Source organism: Temnothorax curvispinosus, unplaced genomic scaffold (genome assembly GCF_003070985.1).
Source record: "Temnothorax curvispinosus isolate PA1 unplaced genomic scaffold, ASM307098v1 QBEX01006321.1, whole genome shotgun sequence".
In the NCBI taxonomy this organism is placed as follows: domain Eukaryota; kingdom Metazoa; phylum Arthropoda; class Insecta; order Hymenoptera; family Formicidae; genus Temnothorax; species Temnothorax curvispinosus.
The window spans coordinates 716,897-735,985 of NW_020216101.1; the positions used below are offsets into that span (position 1 = coordinate 716,897).

The 19,089-nt window shown below is 35.8% G+C and overlaps 2 protein-coding genes across 2 annotated transcripts in view; one reads left to right on the forward strand and one right to left on the reverse strand.

Annotated features, from left to right (window-relative positions):
- The window catches only part of LOC112455688 (calpain-C), a 30,428-nt gene extending 15,412 nt beyond the window's left edge, over positions 1-15,016 (forward strand). Inside the window, exons 4-16 of the mRNA XM_025017781.1 lie at positions 2,861-3,143; positions 11,387-11,573; positions 11,648-11,722; positions 11,835-12,004; positions 12,261-12,433; positions 12,625-12,719; positions 12,801-13,033; positions 13,504-13,673; positions 13,785-13,843; positions 14,140-14,287; positions 14,363-14,479; positions 14,574-14,632; positions 14,723-15,016. Coding sequence (XP_024873549.1) covers positions 2,861-3,143; positions 11,387-11,573; positions 11,648-11,722; positions 11,835-12,004; positions 12,261-12,433; positions 12,625-12,719; positions 12,801-13,033; positions 13,504-13,673; positions 13,785-13,843; positions 14,140-14,287; positions 14,363-14,479; positions 14,574-14,632; positions 14,723-14,749 — 1,796 coding nt within the window. The 3' untranslated portion in view covers positions 14,750-15,016. The remainder of the gene's footprint in view (positions 1-2,860; positions 3,144-11,386; positions 11,574-11,647; positions 11,723-11,834; positions 12,005-12,260; positions 12,434-12,624; positions 12,720-12,800; positions 13,034-13,503; positions 13,674-13,784; positions 13,844-14,139; positions 14,288-14,362; positions 14,480-14,573; positions 14,633-14,722) is intronic.
- A 468-nt stretch (positions 15,017-15,484) lies between these two features.
- Positions 15,485-19,089, reverse strand: part of LOC112455685 (dipeptidase 1-like) — a 100,880-nt gene continuing 97,275 nt past the window's right edge. The window contains exons 6-8 of the mRNA XM_025017773.1: positions 18,554-18,714; positions 18,104-18,233; positions 15,485-17,658 (exon numbers count right to left, since the gene is read on the reverse strand). Of these exons, the coding sequence (XP_024873541.1) occupies positions 17,530-17,658; positions 18,104-18,233; positions 18,554-18,714 (420 nt within the window). The 3' untranslated portion in view covers positions 15,485-17,529. The remainder of the gene's footprint in view (positions 17,659-18,103; positions 18,234-18,553; positions 18,715-19,089) is intronic.

The window sequence follows — 19,089 nt, forward strand, 5'->3', positions numbered from 1 at the left end:
TTACACGTGTGTTTGAAAACCTTGGCTTCTACCTAACTATCCTTTTCTTCTTGCGCGACCAAAGGTTACGCGAGTTCATATTCATTACCTCGAGTCTATAATCGAATATTAAACTTTCACAACCGCTTATTGCTTAAATCTCGACAAATTGTCACTTTATAATTTGTTATTTATTGTTTATATAAGAAACCATTTAATAATATATCAATGACTAAAAAAAATGTTATTTGAAAAATTTGTAGTTTATGTTTAATATATTCGTGCACAAAGTGTCATAGATATTATATTCCTTTAAAGATACGTACTTTTCCTGTAACTGAACAATATGTGTTGCAAGAAATACTCTTCTTTGTTACTTTTAGATGTTGTAAGTGTAGTTTTTGTAATCAAAGGAGCAAGAATTGAATTTCAATTGTAGTGGCATAAAAAACGTTGGCACTCCTTTATTGCGTATGAAATGTACGTGCGTAATAGTTATACAAGTCTTGCAGGTGATATCAATTAAGTAATTAAGAAAGTGGTTACATACTGTCGACGCTACTTTTTGAACGAGAGGATGTTACATTGTAATTATGATTTACCGTAGATAATATTAGCAATTAAACAAACCAGGATGACATCAACAGTTTAATTATAGTCAGAGCTTACGCTCGTAATCATCTTCCGACAAACATAACATTTGATATATGTATATATATATTCAAAGCTCGGTATATATTAATTAAATTAGAATTTGTGCATCTGCGCCGAGTACTTAACATGCAACTTACTCGAGAACTTATTCCGTTAATTACTAAGTCAGAAAGGTAGTAACACTTGTTAAATATTACATATTATATCAAATATTGGAATTATTTTCTCGCGATATATATAAACGCTGTGACAAGATTAGCAAATAAAATGGTAAATAATTTCGCTAATAATAACGTTGGTGATTGAGCAGATAAACTATCCCTCTTGAAATTCTCGATTTCTGCCTAGAACAGGAAGTCGAATAGAAGAGAGGAAGCCAAACCAGTTTTCAGGTCGTTATACTAGTACAGGTTGACTGCAGATAATAACCATGACACTTTTTTATTATACGCTATGATTAGTATAATTATTTCCACATTCTTGAGGAGGAAATTCTGTTTTTAATGTCTTTTTAAATAATAAACTTGTAAATTAATTCAACTGCTATTAAGATTCGTATTTATAGCCCGTTCTTATTTCAAGACCGTCTTGAGTAATATCTTAAGATGCTAATACGGCTCTTGTGATTGATTTATAACATCTTAAATTTGTGCTTAAGACAGTCTTAAATATAAGATCTGACTACAAATACCGGTCCGAGTGCATTACATTATAATTATGACTTATTTTTACTTTTATCATAATATTTAATCACAAAAATAAAAATGTATTATGTAAAATATAATTTATCGTGTAATTAATTAATTTTTTTATTTAATTTTATAGTTATTATATGTTCTACTGAACTTCAGTTTTTTACCAATTTAGTTTCAAGTTTTATTGTGCAGTGAAATATGCCTATCGCGCTTATTATACGTGGTAACAATAGTTTTGCGCTTTCTTCGGATTTTACTTTGCCTTTGAATGTTCACGACTACAACCGATTCAGGATATTAAAACGGAATACGACTTTACCTTGGACGCAAGCTAATGCACCATAGAACGTTCTGCGACGTAATCTCTTCCGCGATTCGGATATAAATTCACGAGTGTTGCACCGAGCCGCCGGAAGTCGAGCGCCCTCGAGTAAGCTATGCGGGCGCATTCCTGAAGATATAACTGCGTTCGCTGTAGCGCGCGGGACGTGTCCCGTTAACATGTACGCAACAGCACGCACAGCCGAGCAAGATGACGACATGTAATAATTTGTACCGACCTACATAGCCGCACCGCAAAATTCGGCGATCTACCTTCGCGGTCCGGTGTGTGTCGACATGGTCTGTCCTTCGATCGATCGCGATAAACTTTGCTCGAAGTAGAGAAGGATATTTCGAGTGTATAATCTCGAATGCATAGTACTTGGAGTAAAGAATCATAAAAAGTTACATAATAAATCTATTATTTTAATATTGAGAGAAAAATAGAATGCTCTAAAAGAAATAAGTTGAACGATAAGAAAATAAAATAAGTAATTAAGATTAATTAAAATGATAATAAATAAAAACGAGAGAAAGTGATAATAAATTATCTTGGATTATTACTTAGAAGCGTAAAATTGAATTATTATTATTCACATTTTCTTTAATGTTCCTCCAAAGGCTAATCTTAAAGTAACATGAAAGCCATTATCGAAAGTGGCCAATGTAAATCCGTGTTCGAGCAATTTGTTCTCGATTTTCCTTTCTTTCCTTCCGTCGAATGACAAAAAACCGGTAAAAGCGAACGCTCGATCAGCGATTAGACCTTCGAAAACGAAAGTAAAGTGAGTGAATGCAGCAAGATAGAGCGTTGTGTCGCTCTTGGATCCTAGTTTTCTCACGACATTAAGAAACGTTCGACAATCATTATCGAGCCATTTCATTTTTCATTATCTTTTAACAATCTTTAAAAAAAAAAGAATTTATTTCTGTTAATCACGCAATTTGCTAAGTTTTTGAAGAATATTGAACATTGCGATAAATTAAAATTCCATTATATATATAATATTACGAAATATTAAATCTTTGTTAAAATTATTGAACAAAAGTCAAATGAAGAAATGTAGCTGCAAAAAGTTTACTAAAGATATATTTGGATAACTTCTTACTAAGAATTGTTTAAGACAAAATGTTTTAGCTCTTATTTTATTTTAGAATATTTAGATTTTACAAACAGGACATTATGTAAGATATCGCCGTTTTATTGACAGGTGACAAGTGGTTGGTGTCATGTCTGGGAGTGTTGCACCTTAGCAAGGGTCTATTCTACAGGGTGGTACCAGCCGACCAGGGTTTCGGCAGCGGTGGGGAACCGTCGAGCTCGCCGACCGCAGAATACGCTGGGGTGTTCAGGTTTCGACTGTGGTGGTGTGGCGCGTGGGTGGAGGTTCTCGTCGACGACAGATTACCAGCGGTTCATGGAAGACTGGCTTTCGTGCAAAGTCGCCATAGCGATCAGTTCTGGCCGGCGTTGCTGGAGAAAGCGTACGCCAAGTAAGTTTTCTTCGATCGTTTTTTTTTTACGTCAGATCTTCACGGACAAATGAATCCGCGGGTAGATAAACCAGAAAGATCGCATCTACAAGAAATATAGCGCTTTGTTGACCCAGATAAAACTGAGGAGAGTTATTTATTGATGAGTTAAGCGATTATGTGGCTTTGACCTCAATTTTCCAACGTTGTTTTCCAGGTTAATGTAGAAATTGTATCTTTATTGATGCCTGAATGTTATATCTTATCCAACAAGAAATATATTTAAATTGTTTTTATTTGTGAAACTATTGGAAGCAGCAAGAATCCTTCAGATAAACTAAAATATAATTTATCTAAAGAGATCATAAATAAAATAAAGTGTTAAATTACAATATATTTGTAGAATGATTTTTTAATTATGACGCAGCTTGATAACAAAAGAGGATGTAGATTTTCATTAATACATGAGGAATTCTCTATTTGTTTAATTTAACCAACAAGCAGTTTCATTCGTAATCTTTGGTCTTCGCATAAGATCATAGAAGTAAAAAGACGAAATGTTGTGTTCTTAACAACAAAGATATAGTTTTCGAGCCAGTTTGAGATGAACGGCGAGCTGCCGTGGGCGGCGTAGGCGTTCACCAGGTGGCTGTTCAAGGTGAACTCGCGCGCGAAGATCGACCTGAGTGCGTTCGATCGATGAACCTCGATCACCATTGCTGTGGATGTAGTATGCGTGAGTGCGAGTGGTTATCGATCGACTCTGAGATGTTATTCTAAATTTGGCCGAACCTTAAACGCGTTAGATGGAACCATATATAGAATTAAACGAACTGACAACAAGAAATATTTTTTCAAAGTAGCAGATACCTTTACACTGCAATTACTGTTTCTGTAAAATTACTAACATTAAATGTAGAATTAAATAAATTATAGGAAATAATCTGCAAGAAGTGCAGCTTGGAAAAAAATCAAATAAATAGTGATTGCAACTTTTACACGAGTCCGTATAGTTTCATTCAAAATAATCTAGTATTGAGAAACGGAATTTTGCCATGCGTCAAACTTATAATTAATGCACAGTCTATTGCGGCGCGAACGTACTACTGTTTATAGCTTTGCTAGTTATGTATTTTGGCAAGCGGAGCGAAGAGAGATGATGATGTTGAGCCCGTTTGGGCGACAGACAAGAACTCTCATCCCGCGATCCGTTGAGATTCGTGGCGCGAGTAATCGAGGTGCGCGATCTCCCGTCATGAGATGGAAGATGAGTTTACGCGGACGAACGGACGACGATGACCGGTTCTGTCGGAGGTCCTTGCTCCTCTTCTTAATCTTCCTCTGATGACCGTACGTACCTCCTCCTCTCTACCATTTCCTTTCCCTCGTTATCCTCGTCTCGCACGTCTCCTGTCTTTCTCTTCCTTTCTTTTTCTCTTCTTCTTCTTCTCGATTTCTTGCCCCATCGTGAGTGTAAACCCCCGCCTGGGCGTTGCTCTCGAAACTGTTTGCAAGGTGATGGCATCGAAAAGAAAGACGACCTCGTCCCTCGCCAGACAAAAGGGATTCGAGAAAGTAAACGACGATCGAGAAACGATTATTTAGCGATTCTTCGTAAAATAACGTAGAAAATTTTGTTTTGTGCATGTATTCTTTCGTCACATATCTTTACTTATCTTCTATCTTCAGACAATAGAGGGAAAATTACCTATTTCGAAATAAGGAGTGATAGTTTTCCCATTGTGGGAATGAGTAAGAGTATTATGTAATTTGCCCTGCAAAAATGATATTCTTGCGTTACGGATATTATTTTCTTGATCATTAAATTTTCTACCTAATAATTTTTAATTAAATTCTAAATAACTTTGATATAAAATATTTATTATGATACTCGTTTGAAGTTATAATAAGCAGTATTGAGAATCAAAGTATGTAACAATCTGTATGGAGAATGAAAAATCTAAACAACATTTTTTAAAAATTCTTTCAAATTTTACACGTAATATATTTAAAAATTGTATTAGAAGTTTACATTTATTGCTACTAAATATTAAACAGCTTAAGAAGAAGTTGTTAAGAAGTTTTGAATGAGGCTAGGTAATTGCAGGATTTTCACACTGTTTAACTATATCTATTTAAATAATGATGAGTTTCATGAATATGTGCATCCGTCACGCTCGAGGAGGATCATGTACATGAGTGCTTAAAAAAAGACTTAGTTATTTTTCTTACAAGTATGCTAAGGATGCATCGTTTTTCTAAATAATATTAATATGCATAAACCTCGGTATCTGACAAAACACCACGTTGGCAAATAGTGATATGTTTCCCAGTTAACAACCGTGAACACATTCTGCTATAATTTCATCATCAAACGCACCACTTTTACGTCACAATACTGCATACACGTGCGTAATGAGAGATCGTGGCTGCGCTTGGCTCTCTTGGTGAAAGCAGAACAGGATGATGACGGGTTTCAAGCGGGAAAAATTGCGTATATATCTTGTCAAGAGGTGTGCATTCAGTAATGCACGTTAACTGTAGTAAACCTTTTTTATTTAAAATTATTTTTATGGGCATGATAATATATTAACGCGCGATGTGTTATTTCATATAAAAATAGAATCTAAAAGTTCACTATTATGTTATGTTTACCGTGTTACGTTTTTAATCAATAATAATAATACAGTTTTTCAATATATTACAAGATAATAATAAGAATTTTATAAATTTCTATGTTGTATTACTAACACGTCCATGATGTGTAATTCAAGTCTGATTTTTTAATTACGTATTAGATGAATTAAACAATTCATCTAATATGTATCCAGACATAATACATGTTGGACCGACTATGAAACATCGACTACAGACCTCGAGGTCGTAGCTTGTTAATAATTAATCGCACGTTGCAGATCTTCGGCGACTTCCGGCCGTCAGTGTTAAAATATACAGCGCGGTTAATTGAGGCTGCAACTTCGATTTAAAACGCAATTTGAAGCCGCTAAAACAATTTTACTCGCGGAAATATAATTTTCTGCTGCAAGTGTCGATCGTAATTACGATTACGATAATGATTGCGCGATGATGGAAATATTATAAGTGACCCTTACACATATATGTAAGTGTTGTAATACTTATACTTACACAAGTTATGCAGACGTAATATAAGTTTAGCGCGTTAACGTATCATATTTCCGTGTGTGTCAGGAAATACCGCATCACGCATACGCCTGGTAGTTTTCACGGTAAAAAGTTGTACAACGTAATTTTAGTAACGTAATTACAGTATGGAATAATCGCGCGATGCATTGTGCAAGCGATTAAGTTGAATAATTCAATCATAATGTAATCTCTACTTTGTGTCATTTATGTGTTGAACATCGGAGAAAATTATATTAATGCCAAATGTATCCATTAGTAACATATAGCACTTTTTGATATATTCGCAAGCTGAATTGATTTTTTGCGTAATTATTCGTATATTAGAATGCTATATCGTGTCAGTCATATCGAGTGCGATGGTGTATGGCAGATTGTTAGTGCAATACAAATATGGATTGCTCGATTAATATCATATCATCGGACATCGAGGCCGGTTCGAATAGACGTATCATCGACACACTTTCGCATCAACGCCATATATTTCCCGATGGAATCGCGGCGATACGATGAATTAATCCTGCAATAGTGTCACGTCGTGTACGTGAGCCGGTAAAATATCTCAACGCGATGACACACATCCACGCTGGGTATCGGTCGGAGAATCGCGAAGAATGAGAATCGCGAGGGAGAAAGAGAAAGAAGGCGGCTCGCGTTCGCCGACCTTTCCTCTTTCGCCGCGACCCTGCTGTAAATCTGGCCGATCCGGAACGATCGGCCAAGCTTTATTAAACCAGTAGCGGCATCGAGAATCGGTTAGAAAGCTCCGTGCGCTCTTTCGCGTGCCAATATGCGCAAGAAGAATATGCACAACATGCTCCTCCGTCGATTTCCATTAGAAAACATCGTTTGGCTCCCCTCGGATCTCGCTCGACCGAACAGACCCCTATCGTTGTTCGTATATTTAATTCGTTTTGTAGAAAGTGCGTTGCGTTGAAAAATATCGCAAATTGTGCGAACACGCCCGTAGAATGGAAAGTAATTGCGTATGGAAATTAAAATTTTGAGCAGTGAAGAAATATTTATATTTTCACAAATCATATAATATAAAATACAATTGCAAAAATATATATAAGTATATATATATTTATTATGCAATTTATTTATATACTGTATATCCTATTTGTATTAATAAATTATTAATATTGAATTTTTATCAAGTTTGCCAGATTGCTTGATCTATACAAATTAAAAAATAAAAATATATGTATAATTTCTAAGTTTCTAATTTACATTTAAAACATGTAGAATTGTGTAATTTTATCGTAATAGAATACCATATCATCAGCAATTGAAGTAATCCTGATTTAATACATAAAATTTGTACTTTGTTTAAAAATGTTAACAGTCATTAATTCGTCGAGAATGAACTTATGTAAATTCAGAGTTTATCTTTTGTCTTGTATAAACTCACTCTCTCGTGAAGCTATCTTTTGAGAAATATTTTTACGTAAGAAGAAGTAATTTATATACACTTCTCGCAGTATTAATATGCTTGCAAATGCGATACATGTAGCAGCGGATCCGCGTAACAGTTTTCAACACATATTTCCATTATTTTAATTCTGATCGAAGACACTCGACCCGAAAAGAAATCATGCAGCGTCGAGATACTTCATCGGCCCGATCGTTATATGTTGAACGTGCTGCGTGACTCGCGTGCACGCAGCACGCACACGTCTGGCGCGAGAGTGTGCCTGGTGGAGGGTACACACAGGGCCCAGATACTTTCACTCGGCAAGTAGTCGGTATCGCTGGTTGCCAGCAATGGATCGGAGGTCAGTGCACCGGTGACCACAGTCCACGCTCGTATCCGCGAGCGCAAAACGGCCGCGAAAGCATGCCGATAATCCCTTGAAGGTGGATGCTCGCCGGTGCGGACAGTTACAAGTCGATCTTGCCCGTTCGGCTCTCGGTATCATTAAAGATCTCGCTGTTCGTATGTTCGTAAAATCATGCGAGTGCACGTTAGATTCACTAAGCGGTCGAGTTACTTCTCGATCCGTCGCTTTCTATACACGCGAGAGAAAGATATGCCGAGCTTACGTAAGAGAAAATAGAACGAGATCTGACAGCCCGAATTGCGTGACGTGCGCACGTATTAAAAGTTGTTGATCGAGAAACGAAATGCGAGTAAAAAGTGCTGTCGATGTCGCAAGACGTGCTATAGAACTTATTATTATTCGCGATATTCATCGGGGCGGAAATATGATTATAACCGGTTGGTGAATATTTCGCTGTTATTTTTAATAAGTAGATGCCGTGAATTTCTGATTGCCTGTTTATCATTTATGCATATATGTTTTTAACGTTTCGCTAAATCTTTAATTAATCTTTAATTAAATTAATACTTGATTCTTTTTTACAACATGACTTTTTTCATAGAATACCATAGGTCTTCTTATTACAATATACCTATTTTACTTTTTGATTTTTATTATACTTTACTTTTCGACACCGAAGAAATAGGATGTATGTACGTTCAATTCGAATTTATATTGCAATAAAAAACTAGTACGAGATTAATGCGTGTATTTTTATTTTTTATTTTTATTTCTTAATTACCGACATTTATGTATTTTCTTAATTTATCACACTGATGGCAGACCGGAACGTATGTCAAGTATTAATTTAATTAAAAATTACGAACATCCTGTTGTGGCTCTGTGCCGTCTCTTTTTTATTTAAAAAATATAACTAACTAACATGTTAAATAAACATAATAAGTAAAGCCTAGTGGATTATCCTCTATACTCTCTCTGCCATACTGTTTTATGAACGAAAGGAGAGTAATTTTGTGATTATACGTCATCTAAGTCACGCAATGATCTCAAGAATGCTACTGTGAGTAGGATGTAACGAGTACGTAGTAATAGCGGAAGGCGATTGACAACGATGATGTAGATGATTGGTAATAGAGCGAGGCAACGTGACAATGACGTTGCATATACGCGTGCGACTGCATCGCTCCGTTAGACAAACGCGGAACGGAAGTGCATCAACAGGCAAACGTGCTGCTAACCGTTGAGTCACAAAGTGACAAAGACAGAGTTAGATAGCCGCCGCGGTTTTGCTCTTTCGGTCGAAAGTGCGGTGACCTTTTTACTCGAACTCTTGTGTGGCTTCTTCGTGTTTGTTTCTGACATTTATCAAAGATGAAGTTTATTATTAATTTATTTTATCATTATTTGTTGAATGTATTTAATAAAAAATTTTATTAATAATATGTTGCATACAATATTTAAATATTATATAAAAAGATTATGTAACAGTTATATCTTCATTATAATATGCATCATCTTCCAATTTATTTCTTTCAAATAATTATTTCCTCTAAATCACATGGATAACAAATTTCGCGTATTGGTTTATGATCTTACCAGAAAAGGCGAGATAAAAGGGAAGTACGTATAAGAAGAAGCGCGAGTTGACTGCAACACCGATCCATTTGCACGCTCGGAATCTTTTTCCCTGGGTGTTACGCACGTTTTCCTTGAGAAAATACCCAGGTAACACCCGCGATCGTGCGTGTGAATGGTTACGGTTTCCAGATTGACTCGAACACACGCGCAAACCGCACGCGCGATAACAAAGAAAAGGCGTTTGAAACGAAGCGAGAGCTGCGCAAGCTCCGTTATCTACGGAATGTTAATTCCTGCAGGAACGGCACATGCAAGGAAGATAATATCGTTTACACATACATATACATATATATACTCCCTTGATGTTACTCCGAGTTCCGACAGGTTCACCGAGCATCTCCGTGACCCTCTTCTTCTACTTCTCTCTCTCTCTCTCTCCACCTTTCCTTTACTTGCGCGTCGCATAGGTCAGGAACGGTCCCGCCATAAAATACCAATTATATTTTCCGTCGGATTCAATATTGAAAGCTTCGTTATCATCGAGATTGTTGCGATACCAGCGGCTATGGAACGTTAATAAAATTACGTTTCCTCTTTGGGTTCCACGTGGAAGATTATCCCGGGCTTTGGTTTCAATATGTTTGTATATTTATTTATAGAGATATTTTTTTTACGAAATTTCTCGGCTATTTACCAAAGGGAAAAAATATATACTTCTAATTTTATAATCATATGTGCGAAATTAAAAAATTTAGCTAACAAAATATATTATTAAATTTTATTTCAAGTTTACTATAAATATAGAAAATAATGGCCAAGTGATTTTAATAAAACTTTTCTTTATGTTTGATTGTGTATATAAGTTATTACTATTCTCGGACACAGATGCCATTAATTATAAAATACTGTCATATACTTAAGACATTAAATTATATTAACTTGAACAGAAATGCTTATATAATAGTGGCATGAAAATATTATGAATTTCCTTATATGTAATAACAAACATTTAATTTTGCCGTATTTAGACATCGATTCTTCGCGGATTGATTCGATGAAAGCGGTTCTTGCGTAGTTTATAATGGCGTATAGTATATAATATAATGTCAGCGCTGAGAGGTCGTAAGGGGAAAAGAATCCGAACCATCCGCTTTCCCTCATCCGGCCTAAGTACCCAGCGATTAAGAAAGTCCATACCACTACACGCGCGCATGGTACCAATACAATAGTGTGAGAAATCACCGATCGATCTTTGCCGTCACGATAAATCGTGGCTGATGAGCGATGGCAATTTTATTATGATTAATGCACTCATTCGTTTATTAACTCATTCGTCACTTCGAGATTCATAATTATTTTTTTCTACGTATTTATTTGTATGCTCAGTCATTTATTACTCCACCTATGTCGTAGGTGGTCTAAGTAGCATGCGTGAAGATACAGAATTAAGTCTGAAATTTTGATAACGGATTGTTGCCATTAAATATTATGTTGCGTTATTTATTATGACATTTTATTATGTCATTTTTATTTATATATAGAGTTTATTAAGTAATATTTATATATATATTTAACTATATTTACGCACATTTTACTCAAAATGTTTGATGTTTCTTGAACTCTTAACATTACATTTTTATTGATTATTATTGGAAGGATAATATGTCGTAATTGTTAAGTAAAAAAATATTATCTTATGCGTATATAAATATAAAATAATATGAATGTTGTTATTTTCAGACTTCATGGTTCTTACGAGGCACTCAAATATGGTACATTGCTGGATGGTTTGTCTGATCTCACGGGTGGTATTACCGAAAGCATCGCGATTCGTCAGGACCCCACAGCTTGTGGACGAGCGTTGTCGAAACTTCTGGACATGACGTCTCTTATTACTTGTACAGTAAATAATAATCAACAGCAACAGGTACAGAATATTTCAAAGCAGTAGAGCTCAAATTCTTCAGAACACTTTGCTCACTTGCGTGTTTTCTACCTTAGATACGTGCCAGTACAGAAAAGCTTGCTAATGGCATACAAATGGGAATCAATTATAGATTGTATGCAATTGAGAGGGTCAGTATATCAGTCGCATTCGACATTTTTACACGTATATGTATAAATCATAAGAACAACGAGAGTAATAATTAAAGAAATTTGAAAGAATGATATGATCTGGGTGTTATAGGTGGAAACTTTTGGAGGAGAAGCAGTGCAATTAGTAAAATTAAGGAATCCTCTTGGGCCCGGTGGGGAATATGTCGGTGCCTGGGCGAGAGGTGGGCTCGAGTGGGATGAAGTGCCAGCAATGGAAAGGGAACGGCTAGCTGTAAGAAATATGGCTGAAGGAGAATTTTGGTAAGTACACAAAAGAGGACAACGAAAAGAATAATTTCTAATGAATCGCAACAACAACTGACATAACATCAAAAAATTTATTAAACTAGACAGAATGAGAAAAAAAATTTGTGTTATTCATTCACTGAATAATTTAAGTTACAAATATATTGGATTAGATGTTGTTGAATAGTTTCCGCAATGAATATGTAAGTTAAACTTCCAAACTTCGCTGAAGTTATGTAATGCCCCAACTATGTATTGTTACTGTTTGCAGGATATCATACTCAGATTTCGTTAAGACGTTTACTCATCTGGAAGTTGTGCATCTGGATGCTGAAACTTCGAGAGATGAACCGTCGTTACACAGTAAGCACACTTGGCAAATGAAGTTATACCAAGGCAGCTGGAGGAGAGGCGTCACTGCAGGAGGATGTCGAAATAATCAAGGTTCGATTACTACGTCACTCACAAGTTTGCATATTATCGCTAGTACTAATGTTACGTTATTATAACTAACATTATTAATTGTAGTCATTAAAAAGCGACAGTAAACAGTTGATTCGAACTATTTTGTATTATTTAATCCAACCAAGTTATATAAATAATTAACTAACGACTGTATTTTTTTCTCGGTACAGAAACTTTTCATATAAATCCACAGTTACATCTGATTCTAAGCGAGATGGAAGAAGTAATCGTTTCATTGAACCAGCATTCAATCATGGAGCCGAAGGTAAAGAAGCCTTTCCAGAATATCGCGCGTCCAACGTGTCTCTTATCAAATTGGCTTATCGAACTTTCGCTCTGTCCTAAGGTGATCGGCTTCACGGCGTACACGCTGCCGAAGAACAGTACCGAATCGATAAACAAACAGTTTTTCAAGAAGAACAAGTCCTTAGTTAATTCCCAGTACACGAATAGTCGGCAGGTGAGCCACAGGTGTCAGCTCGAGCAGGGTGGTTACCTGCTGGTACCTACGACCTTCGAGCCGACTCAAGAAACGAGTTTCACATTACGGGTCTACAGCAGTAAGCCTCTAAAGCTCAAGTAGGTATATTGCATTTACCGATGTCATATACGTTCGCACGAGGCGGCATAAAGGATCGTACGGCCGCCTCGGTGCATTTAATGTGCAGCATACATTAGCTCATGTGAGGATATGTCGTATGCCCGCCTTCAACTATAGTTTTAAAATCCTCTCTCGACCATATTTCAAAAGATGCATCAAGTAATTGCCTCTTCCAAGCACACACTCCTTTGTTAAGGAAAACGCAATACGTTGAAAGTTGTTTTTCGACGAAATGATTTGCTACCTTTGTACTTTTGTTGATCCATCTTTTGTTCTTTTTTGCGCGTGTTTGTAATATATTATTTTATTATTAAAAGTGCTTTGTCTGAAATTTAAAATACGTAAAATTTTACGCTTTCGGATTATTACACATTAAGATATTGTGTTCTGGAATGAAAGAGGGAGTGGATAAGAAAACCGTTTTCTACATGTATACCATTTGTTTCAGGTTGTTAGATACCCCGCCGTCGTTAATGAAATCAGCAATTGTTAAAGCACCTCCTCTCGAAGGAAAAGGCTTTTCTCAATACGAAGCCGTGTTTCTGCAGCTCGCCGACGAACACAGAACCGTAAACGCCTTCGAGTTGCAGGAGCTTTTAGAAGCCTGTTTACCGAATGGTACGACGTGCTTCTCCATCATAAAATATACAGAAAATCTTGCTAAAAGTTAAATGCACTAAAATATTATGTAATGTTGATCTAAATAAATGTTTTTTCTTTAATTTCTAGATTACATCAAAAGCTGTGCGTGCATGGAAGTCTGCCGACAAGTAGTGCTCACTATGGACGTATCCTTTCAATAAAAATCATGTTCTAATATTTTTTCGACCGCTATAAATTTGTGGTCTATCTATAGGCTTTTATTTGATAACTGTTTGTATAGCTTCATGTGTAAATAATTCATTTAATTAACAGTACACATCGATATTTAATTAGAATTTTAAGTAAAATTGTTTGTTTTATTTTCTTTATTTGACTAATGGGGTATATGATGAAATAATTTAATAAAATCATTTTTCTTTCGTAGAATAACGGAATATATGATAAAATACTTTCCTTACATTTCTTGCGTCTCTCTAAACAGAGTTCTGGGAGTGGCCGGTTGAAATTCAATGACTTCAAAGATCTTATGTGCAGTTTAAAGTACTGGCAAGCCGCTTTTAAGAATCATACGAAGGAAAAGACGGGTATACTTAAGGCGGAAAGACTGCGAGATGCTCTGCTGGAAGTTGGTACGTAAGAAGAAAATGTAATATAGTGCTCAAACATTTTATCTCATCATTGAGTAATCATAACTTCTATCTCAGGTTTCCAATTGAATACGGACGTATTATCCATTTTAATTCTTCGATACATGAGGAAAGACGGTACTCTTCGATTCGGCGACTTTGTCTCGGCGATCCTACATTTGAGCGATGCATTTGGTACGTTTATTCTGAGGTTCTCGATTATCTTGTATAATCTGATTTATATGTTCTTAAATATTTCGTATTAATTGAGTGTTTCACATTTACTTAGGTATATTTGAGAGCAAGGACCCTTTGCAAAATGGAACGATAAAATTAAGCTTGTCAGAGGTACGTAAAAATCGTATCAAGATATTTGCTCTTACTTTTACGTACCGTAAGTCATTAAAAATTCTATTAAATCGCGGATTTTTTTTACAGTGGCTGAGATCGTCTCTGATGTGTTGAAATGTCAGTCAACATAAATCATGTACCTTGTGAATCTTCTGTAAATAACATTTTCTCCATTTCGATATTAGATGTAAGTTTTAGCCATATTAACGATTAGTGCCCATCTATTTACACTTTGTAAAATAATATCATTGTCTTTTACATTATCACTGACGATCATTCCCTTATGTAATTATTACATGTTACGATTAAGAAGCTATGTATGATACATCGTTTGTATAAGAATATCGCACTGGATAATAAAGTTAAGTTTATTTTGCATAATTCTTGCATACCTTTCATTAGATTTTGATGTAACTTGTCGGTATAATAAGCCATGTATTTTTTTCGAATAAGTATAAGTATAAATAACATGATTTTTAAATCACGCATTAAAAAAAAATTTTTCTGCATTTTAGTAAGTATTAGTCTGCATACAACAGCGACTCCATTTACTAAAATGAAGAAAATTTTCCTTTTTATTAGTATATGTGTATTCACTAAGAAAAAATATACTAATAAAAAGGAAAATTTTCTTTCATTTTAGTAAATAGAGTCGCGGTTGTATGCAGACTAATATTTACTAAAATGCAGACAATTTTTTTCTCAATGCGTAAAATGTTAAAAGTAAGTGCCAATTAAGTTACCCAAGGTAGAAAATTATTAAATTATTAAAAGCAGATGTTTTACATTAAATATACGTTATTAAACAAAGACTAATGTATGTATTGGAGAGGGAGAAATATAGCAAGGTTACAATAGAAACATTTATTTATAGAATTCGTTCGAGAGATACAACGAAACTTTTGATATCCTAGAATTTATCACCTACTCCCAACGGCGGAGTGAGGCATAATTCGCGCAAACTGATTAATTTCTTGTCCGAGTCGTCGACTCGATTCTCACACAGTGTTCTGATCGAGGGTTTCATCCTGCGCGAATTATATAATAAGTGCACACGAGACACAGATAGGTGGACGGCGATATATAAAAATTACCAGAGGAATAAACTGTCGCAAAAGTGATCTCGTCTACAATTTCGACCGATTATTCCAGGCAATTTTAAATGTCCCGTCTTTAGACTTTAGATGATGCTTTGATCAAGGAAACTGCCGAGTGCGTTTTAACGATAGATTGCAGCCCGGCATATAATGCGTCGAAAAACACGTACGTCCGTCATCAACTATGTCCTCATCGGCACCTGCGAGCAACATATTCGGATTGTACGCGACTCTCGATTTAATATTCTCATGGACTCCGTAACTCCGAGCTTTATCGTGAAAAATTTGTGCAAAACTAGAATGGCTTTTGCTGTATAAAATATGAGTAATTTTAACATTTCACTTTGATATGTGTAAGTTTGAGTTTTGACACTGGAAAGTCCGGAGATAGATAATTCTTTTATCGGCAATTTTGACTATTTATAGAATTAAGTTTAAGAGTTTTTGATAGCATAATTTTTAGATAATTGTTGAAAAACTAATGTTAGTATGTTGATATCTTAAGTTATTGTATTCATTGATTATACATACATCATATATGTTTTAAATTACGTTTTTAAAGTAATAAAGCAATTATAAGAAATCTTTAAATGTAAAAAATAGCTTTTACGTATTAACTCTGAAATCCAATTATGGGATCATAGGTACATAGTTTAGAAATAAAAATTAAACAATAAAACATTTCATAATGATGATACCATTTAATTTTTTTCCGTGTAAAAATATAAATCTTTTGAAACATTATAATTATTATCAACTGGAAGGTTTTGGACTTAAGCTATAATAAATTTAAAAAATGTCTACAAATGTATGTAGGAGAGATTTCAGAATTTTGTTAATTATTAGCGTCATGTATGTTGCTCGTAGGAACGACGATTCTTTTCTTCTTACAGACTTCCGCTTTGTAGAGCACGTGTGTTTTCGTCGGTGCAATGAGGGGAAGGAAGACGTTCAAAGGTATACAGCCGGGATTCACAGTTTCACACACATATTACGATCGTTTCCAAGAGAGGAAGACATCGAAGTTTAGAAACAATCTCGTGCATCGACGTTTTATCTTCACGCAAATACTGGATGGCGCATCACTTATCGTTTAGATATTTACATGATCGTGAAGATATTTGCAGCAAGATAGTAGAGATCTTAAAGTAATGACCAGCTTGTTAACGATTCGCTAGAAATTTTATCAAGTAGAAAAGTCTGTTTGTGTATTATGGGTAATGAATGGCGACGAACAGATTATTCTGCAATTAAATGTTATAACTTGTAATTTGTAATTTTAAATGAAGTCGTTATATATGGCTAAAGAAGCCAGAAAAGTATCGTAAAGTATCGTATTAGAAAATAATTATTTTAAAATAAATTTTTTGTTATTGTTAACGTTTAATTTTTTTAAATATAAAAGATAACCATAGTTTATGTTAAATATTTAATATTTTCATGATTGATTATTGACAATACATAATTTCAGATTACATCTTAATATAACGCGCGAATATACCTTTCTTTAAATAAAACATAATCGATATCCGCTGCCCGTCGCCTTTGTGAAACAGGTATCGAGGTAGGTTTATTTTGAGCCTTCGCAAATGTCGACGTTTAATTGAGCTTTTACACGAGGTTCGAAGAACTCTCGCGAGCGTACGAGTCATAGTGAACGAGATAATCGAATTTTCGCCTTGAATCCGCGTTCTCGGCATAACTGGTGATCTTCCGGCCATGCCCATCTGCGCGGAACGGTCGTGCTGGCATAAGATTAATTCGCATGTCGTCGGGGCAGTGCGTACAGTCGATCGATCAGACTTCCGTGACCCTTTGCACGGAGTTAATATCCAGAGCACAATTGCCGATCGTGTCCGGCGAGTCTGGTAGATCCTCGAGCGGCGTAATTCCAGCTGTCCTCAGGTCGTCCCTCACACGTTCTACCTGATGTAATAATATTAATATTAATGCCATCGTAATAACATTAATGTCATCGTAGAAAATATTAATATTGCGATATGAAATTATTATGCTATTTATGAGCTTAGGAAAATGTTTTAATAATATTCTTTTGTCCCATTTTTTCTATGATAGATTACTATATGCTTATATGGATTGCATATAAGCTTGTGAATTGTGAACAAAATAATAATAATGATCATCGCGTAATGAAAATTTGTTATCATCACTTTTCATCGTCTGTTAAATATTTAAGGACGGTGATTTATCAATATGACTGAGGGAAGCTGTAGATGCGCACTGCAGTTAACTAACATAGCGAGACTGGCAATATGTATTGCTACGATAGAAATATGGTGGCATTAAGACCCGGAGCGCCGTAAGGTTTATGTACGTACAACCGCACCTCGGGACCTTAATCGACTCTAACCTGTTTGAGGACTCGCAGTAAATTCAAGCCGGCGACTTTCTTTAGGTCAAGCACGTTCCACTTGCCACTCCGGAGAAGTTCGGCGAATAGTTCGGGATACTTTGAAACATCTTCGAGACCACGAGGAGTTCTACGAAGAGAGGAAGAGGTTTCGCACGTAATTAGAAACGCGATTTTTATTTTCTATTTATTATTATTTGTATTTTCTTTTGCGAAGAAAATTATACGAAATAATTTACTGAAAATTAATCTGCGAAAATAAAGGATCAACTCTTCTGCGATAGTTGCTGTTGTAGAGTTTGTGATAATTGAATTTCAGCTTAAGTTATTACTGAAGCAATATCGCGCATGCAAATTACATGAGGATCAAGGCATAGTTCTCTACATCACATATTTTCAAAGATATTATCAATTAATTCCACATTCGACCTTATCTCGTCTCTAACGTACTTGTTGATGCCGTCGAAATCTCCGCCAACTCCGATATGGTCCACGCCAATCAGGTTTCTAATGTAATATATGTGCTCGGCCACGTCCGAGACGCTGGCTTGAGGTCCGCATTTCACGAAATAATTGTAAAACGTGACCATCACCAGTCCGCCGTTATCAGCCTGGAAACAAGCACGTGAGAATGGAGCGCGTAATTCTATAGTTGTGCGATTTGAACGTGCCTCGCACCGTCGCGCCGGGAATTTCAAGCCAGCTCAATGAGAGGTGTAACACGTAATTTTCCGCTTGCGCACGGGAGAGAAAACTGTACCCTAGCCGTAGCCCGTGCCTTTGCTTCGAAAACGAAACGTACAACCCCCGGGGCGACAGAGGGATCGATAGAATCGACGAGCGCCGGAAGGGAGACCTCGTTATCGCGGTACCGCATTCACCGTCGACTCGGTGCCGTTAATTTTCGACCTTGATAATTCGCCTCTTAACGAGCTCAAGTGAACCGAGCGCTCCTTAATGGAGCACAAAACTCGACAATAGAAAGG